At 39.5% G+C, this 6,602-nt stretch overlaps 1 protein-coding gene across 1 annotated transcript in view; it reads left to right on the top strand.

Moving 5' to 3' along the window:
- Window positions 1-5,554, top strand: part of CDC5L (cell division cycle 5 like) — a 36,032-nt gene extending 30,478 nt beyond the window's left edge. Inside the window, exons 15-16 of the mRNA XM_014958237.1 lie at window positions 2,749-2,961; window positions 5,082-5,554. Coding sequence (XP_014813723.1) covers window positions 2,749-2,961; window positions 5,082-5,186 — 318 coding nt within the window. The 3' untranslated portion in view covers window positions 5,187-5,554. The remainder of the gene's footprint in view (window positions 1-2,748; window positions 2,962-5,081) is intronic.
- Window positions 5,555-6,602: the final 1,048 nt, after the last annotated feature.

Genomic DNA, 6,602 nt, shown 5'->3' on the forward strand with positions numbered 1-6,602 from the left:
TATTTCTTAGCTTTAAGCAAATAATGTAGACTACTGTTTAAACACACCTCTTCATAACTGCTTGGAATTTTTAGCTTGGTATCTGAGCCTTAAAATTTTACGAAGCTTGAACTAAAATTATATGCAGTTGTTGGCATTACTGCAGCAGTCAGCAATTTTTAATAAATAGTTTTTGTTACAAAAGCTGAGACCTCCTTTTGACCTTTTCCTAGTAGGTCCTAAAATCTTGTAGTTGGGAGGGAAGAGGAAAGGTGGTGAGTGTTCACATTTCTCTCTATAAGCAGAGAAGGAAGAAAGGGCTGTTATTTCTGAGTTTAGATTTTTTCCTTTTTTTTTTTCCTCTCTTTTCTTATTTTTCTTTTTACAACAGTGAGGTCTGTGATAATCCAAGATAGACAAGGAACTGAGTAGAAAAGCAAGGGCTGAATAGCAGCAGACAACCTAAGGGGCTCTAGTAGTTAAAAGGAAGGGATGTATGTCCAGAACAACTCAGAGATATTAGGTCCAGGTCCCATTGTCTGGAAATTTCAAGAGTGCTTAAATAATCAGGACTTCTGAGCCCAGTGCCCTGATCCGGTCTCTTTTCTGTGTGGTGGAGATATCATGTCCTCAGGTACTCACTGTTTAGCATATTATTACAAAATTAGGTTGGTGACAGATCTTCACTTGGGGGAACAGAATAATGGAACTTTTTTAAATTGTCTTTTTAACGTGTTCTAGAAAAGTGACATTCTGCTTGAAGTTTCATTTCACTCCAAGCTCCAGACTCAGGGTTGTCTGTGACGCTGTGAAACAACACGGGACAATTGGTCTTTGTTACATTAGACTTGTGTTAAAGGCAAAATTCTGTTTGCCTGTGCATCCATCTATTCCATGATCTCTAAATGTCAGTGGCTCTCAACACAGGTTTTTCATCCAAGAACCAGTAATTGGAAAATAGTTCATTTACCGCACAGCTGTATTTGTTGTTGCAGTAATAGCATATTATTTACCAGTGAAGACATTTAAAGCTTTCATACTTTTCCATCAGAGAGTATCCTCACAAATCCCTAATCTATTTATTTAATTTTCTCTAGATTTATATAAATATTGAAAAAGAGGCGCCTTTCTGTATGCTTAAAGCACCTTGGGCATAGCTTAAGTCTACATTGCAAACAGAATCTGAAAAGCGTAGCAGTCTGCATCTCTCTCCCCGGGAGCAAATAGACAGCTCAGAAAATCAAATTTCTCTTTCACTCACCCATTAACAGTTTGCTCCCCTGACCATTCACTTTGTTTATCTCTGCACCACCTACTAAAACTGTTTTAAATGAGTGAATAAATTGTTGAGCGTAGGGCATTTTACGGAAACATTCAGCTGTATAATAGAGTGTACTTTAATAAAGTTGGACGGTCGAAAGGTTGATGAAATGCCCTTTGTATTAGTTTGGTGAATAAGGCTGTGATGGCTGCACTGGTCCCAGTGGCTGGGGTTCTCTGGCTGAGACAGTTCAGGAAGTAGTTCCTTCCCAGTGGAGTTTAGTTTCATTGGTAAAAGACAAGACGTTGTCTTGGGTAATTGCAGGGTTCAAAGCAGTGAAAAGCTTTGAAGGGTGGGTTTAGATTAGATTAGGTCTCAGGAATGAATTTTTTCACTCTGAGGATGGTGAGACGCTGGCCCAGGTTGCCCAGAGAAGCTGTGGCTGCCCCATCCTGGAGGAGTTCAAGGCCAGGCTGGATGGGACTTGGAGCAACCTGGTCTGGTGGGAGGTGTCCCTGCCCAGGGCAGGGCATTGGAACTGGATGATCTTTAAGGTCCCTTCCAACCCAAACCATTCTGTGATTACTATTCAGTGGTAATTCCATTGTATATAAGAAAATTCACCAGCAAAGCTTTGATTTTTAAAGAAATGAGGCAAACATAGGTGATTTAGGAAAAAATTTTACACTGGAAAGGTTATTAAGCATTGGAATGGGCTGCCCAGGGCAGTTGTTTAGGCACTGTCCCTCGAGGTATTAAAAAGACGCGTAGATGTGGCGCTGAGGGACATGGTTTAGTGATGGTTTTTTATCAGAGTTAGTTTGATGGTTGGACTAGGTGACCTTAAAGGTCCCTTCCAACCTAGACAATTCTATGATTCTGTGATTTAGCCACTGTGGTTCCGAGTCAGGCTTTTATATTTTAACACTTGAGAAACTTAACATGTTTTTCTTCATCTCCTGCACTAATAGATCTTTAACTGAGGCAAAAATCAAAATCTGAGAAGCTGGATTCCTTTTTCTGTTGAGTTTGACATCTTTCACACAATGCTTTCTGAAAAAAGAGTGTTTGTTGTGTTTTGGTTTGTTTTTTTGTTTGTTTTTTTTTAAGGAATTAGCATTAAAAAGAGCCAACCAGGAACTTTTGTCCATATTTAGAGATGTGAAGTGCTACACCTCTGCACAGTTCTGCTCAGTGGTATAGTCCTGTGTTATTGGTTTGTTTGCAACTGCAGTGGTTCCTGTCTGTAAAGCTGTAGTCACATGGTGTGTCATCACCCTAATTTGGCCTAGTGAACTTCACCCCTGGAATAATGTGTTTACATTGTAAAGGTTTTAATCCAGAATTGTAAGCTGTTGTAAAATGTGCAGTATGATTTTTTTAATAGAAAGCAAAGATGCAAAGGCCTCAATGAACTCCATACAGTCCCATAGATACATCTTTACTTGTTCAGAAAAAATCTTTTGATTTCTGGATAAAGAAAACAATTCTTGGGTTCCTTCTGACAGATAAACAGAGGTCACATGACAACTGAAGCCAAGAGGGCTGCCAAGATGGAGAAGAAGCTGAAGATCTTGCTGGGTGGTTATCAGTCTCGAGCAATGGGCCTCATCAAACAGTTGAATGACTTGTGGGACCAAATCGAACAGGCACATCTGGAGCTACGGACTTTTGAAGAACTGAAGAAACATGAAGATGCTGCAATCCCACGGAGACTGGAGGTGAGATTCCTACATGTAATTTGCCCTTAGGTCAAATACAAGCACTTCATGGAAAAGATGTTTTTACAGCACATGGGCTCTGAGGTTCACAGCCTGAGTTTGCATCAAGTTTTTAACGGTCTTTTTACATTTGCCCTTAAGTCAAATACAAGCACTTCACAGAAAAGATGTTTTTACAGTGCATAGGCTCACAGCCTAAGTTTGCATCAAGTTTTTAACGGTCTTTTTAAATTACGTTTTTGGCTATTACCAGAGGTTTTTGCCATTCACTTCAGTGTCAAAGATTCTCTGACATATTACAAGCTGGGACTAATCTACTAGTGTGTTCTTCAACTTTGTTTTTATTTTATTTCCTCATGTGGTTTGTTTTATTAATCTTCTGCAATGCATATCGGCAGAAGTTCCATATCTATCTTAATTTGGCTCGTTTTGGTTTTAATTACTGTTAGAACATAGGGTAGATCTGAAACTTGTGTAAAGCCTTCTATTTTCTTAAAAGTCAGTGGACCAGTGTATACTACAGGAGATTCTTCTTTCTTTTCACATGTTGATCACATTCTCTCTGAAGCCATATTGTTGTCAGACTTGCAGATGGCTGGACTTCTATAAATCAGTACAATAACCCCATTTCAGTGTTGGCTTTCACCATGGCTCCCAGTTTCAGCAGCTGAGCAGTTGGTCTGTAATTATATTCATGAGTCATCCTCAGAGTTAAGGCCCTTTGCCTCTAGTCCTGTTGTTGGCTAAAAACGTGTTCCTGTGATCTGGACCATTGCTCCTGAACACCAACACCTGCCTTACCAGCCTCTGACTGGTTGGCATGGCTTTCAGGAGGAAGATATCCATTTCTTTTAAGCAGCCTTAACTGCATCCCAGAACTAGCAGAAACCAGGTACCCTGAGATACCTGAAAACCATGACTCAGAGATACTGTTCTTAGTTTAAGTATTTCTGGGATATTGCATTACTCTGCTCACAGGGCAACCCACAACCAAGACTCAGTTCTTGAGCCGGTGCCGGGCTTGCTTTCCAAGAAATAAGTCCTTGTCTGAGCATAATTTATCTTTTACCTTTTTATTTTTTTTACTCTCCCAGAAGAGAGGGTTCCATTGAGTCTCAAACGTTCTCAAGCACTTGCTGTAAAAAAGATGAAAAGTATCAGTTCTTAATACTGATTCTCTGAAGGCAGTCTAGAAATGCTGATAGGTGTTGTCATGTCCCACTCTCAGGAAAAATGTTTACAAACCCTCAAGTGATTCATTGATTTAGTAAAAGTTAACAGTAAAACTGTATTAAATAGCTTGATATCTGCTAATAGCACCTGGGTTTAGTAAATGGCACTTCACTCGGAGGGGATCCTCAGTCTTCTGATACAAGAGTGAAGGGAGATGAGATGAACTAGGAGCTGGCAGTTTTAGAATGAACAGTAGTTCTCCTTCATGCACTGCCTAGTTAGTGGACTAAGGCCTGTGGAAGGTGTTGTTGCAGGATGCTGAGCTAATTAAGGGTACCCAAAAAAGGTTTTGAACAAACTCATGGAATAGAAATCTGTAGAGAATGGTTAAATACAGTATGCTCCTTGTGGCAAGTCTCCAACTTGAAATCTCTCTTTTTGAAGCGTTTGATATCAACTGCTGTCAAAACCAGGTCAAGATACTTACATTTGAAGTATGATAATGGTGATTCTTGATCCTCTACATCAACTGCTCTGCTTTGTGTTTATATTTAAAATAAGTAATTTTAGCACAACTGTCTCAGTTCCTCTGAACTAACTAAAATACAGCCTTTGCTAAAGATGCTCATGGGTGTGACTACATGGAGAACAGTTAAATACAGTATGCTCCTTGTGGCAAGTTTCCAACTTGAAATCCCTCTTTTTGAAGCGTTTGATATCAACTGCTGTCAAAACCAGGTCGAGATACTTACATTTGAAGTATGGTAATGGTGATTCTTGATCCTCTACATCAACTGCTCTGCTTTGCGTTTATATTTAAAATAAGTAATTTTAGCACAACTGTCTCAGTTCCTCTGAACTAACTAAAATACAGCCTTTGCTAAAGATGCTCATGGGTGTGACTACTGGAAGAACTGCCTGGTTCATTGATTCTGTTTTCCTTTCAGTGTCTGAAGGAAGATGTGCAGCGACAGCAGGAAAGAGAAAAGGAGCTCCAGCAGAGATTTGCTGACTTCATGTTGGATAAAGAGACTTTTCAAGCAAAGTATTAAAGCACAAATTTCCATTTGTCACTGATGTAACATTTCTCAAGTGTACAGATACTTCCCCAGCAGCTTTTGCCATCAGTTGCAGAAATCAAGTGTAGTCTGCTGTTTTGCATCAAGTTTTGTTCCTTTAATGGACTATTCCAAATGCTCTTGGTATGAATGGCTCTGTCTAGTGTTAAAAATCAGATTGAAATGTTAAAAATTTTATTAAAAGAAAGAAAAAAAAATCACTCTGGTATGATTTTAGCTATGTTTTCGTTTGCTAGGATTATCACATTATTCCTAGTGTTTTATCAGTCTTAAGACCTGTAAGATACATGCCTGCAGAATATTGTCTTTTGAATAAACCTGGAATGTTAAAAAATAATTAAGAAAGAAAATGCCATTCTTTTAACTAAAATGGAATCCTCCTAGGACTCTCTTGTGTTGCTGGTAAATTGTCTTTCTTCCCTGCTGCTGCTTTTATTTTCCAAGACTAATTTGTAATAGGAAGGACCTGCGTGGGGTGATTGTGATCCACGTAATATTTTCCTGATTCTTCTCTCTGCGTCTCTCTAAACGCTCCTTATTTCTATCAAGATACTCAAATGACTGTACTGGCAGTGCCTATAACTTCACCGTCCTGAAACACGGTAAGTTTTTCTGTAAAATCATCCACCATATCCTAACTGTACCCATAGATTTCAGCAGAAAATATACCCTTAAATAATCTATGTACGTTCTTTGCCCATGGCAGGGAGGGTGGAACTTAATTATCTTTGAGGTCCCTTCCAACCCAAACCATTCTATGATTCTATGATTTCCTCTTGCTCCTTGAGAGCTGGTTGGTCAGGCTTGTTGCCTTTTTTTTCTATTCATTGGGATCCTTTTTCAAATCTCATCTAAAATCTGAGTACTGTTCAGTCCACACTTGAGTTAAATGTCACTGTTTAAAGTTTTACCAGCTCTTCCCAGTGCTTCTACTACGTGCGTTTCCAGAGCCAGGCATCTTGTTAGATGGTAACTTCCATGTTTTTAGTTTTGTGTTCATCACTTCTTCAGGGATCCTGCTTTCTACTCTTACACTCTGGGTGTTTTGAGCAATTGTTTGTGGAAATGCACAGAGAAAAAATCAAAAATGCATATTAACATGCACAGAATTCAGCAATTAAATATGTCAAGTTGCACACGCTGTGCAGTTTGGCTTTAAAACATCTGAATTTAGAGGAGGACTTTGCTGTTTGCAATTTTGCTGTGTTCCAGAACGTTGCTTTTATTCAGGCCTTGGGAAAGATGCCTTGGGGACAGTGTCCCCAAGGGTTGTGGCTGTGTCACTGTTTAATTGCCATCCGTGGTGATCAGTGATGGTGGGAGGTTCCTCAAAGGTGACCTGTCCCATTCCTGCTGATTGCTACCACGAGCAGATCGCGCAGCCTTGGA

The sequence above is a fragment of the Calidris pugnax genome, unplaced genomic scaffold, assembly GCF_001431845.1.
Source record: "Calidris pugnax isolate Ruff unplaced genomic scaffold, ASM143184v1 scaffold276, whole genome shotgun sequence".
Classification (NCBI taxonomy): Eukaryota; Metazoa; Chordata; class Aves; order Charadriiformes; family Scolopacidae; genus Calidris; species Calidris pugnax.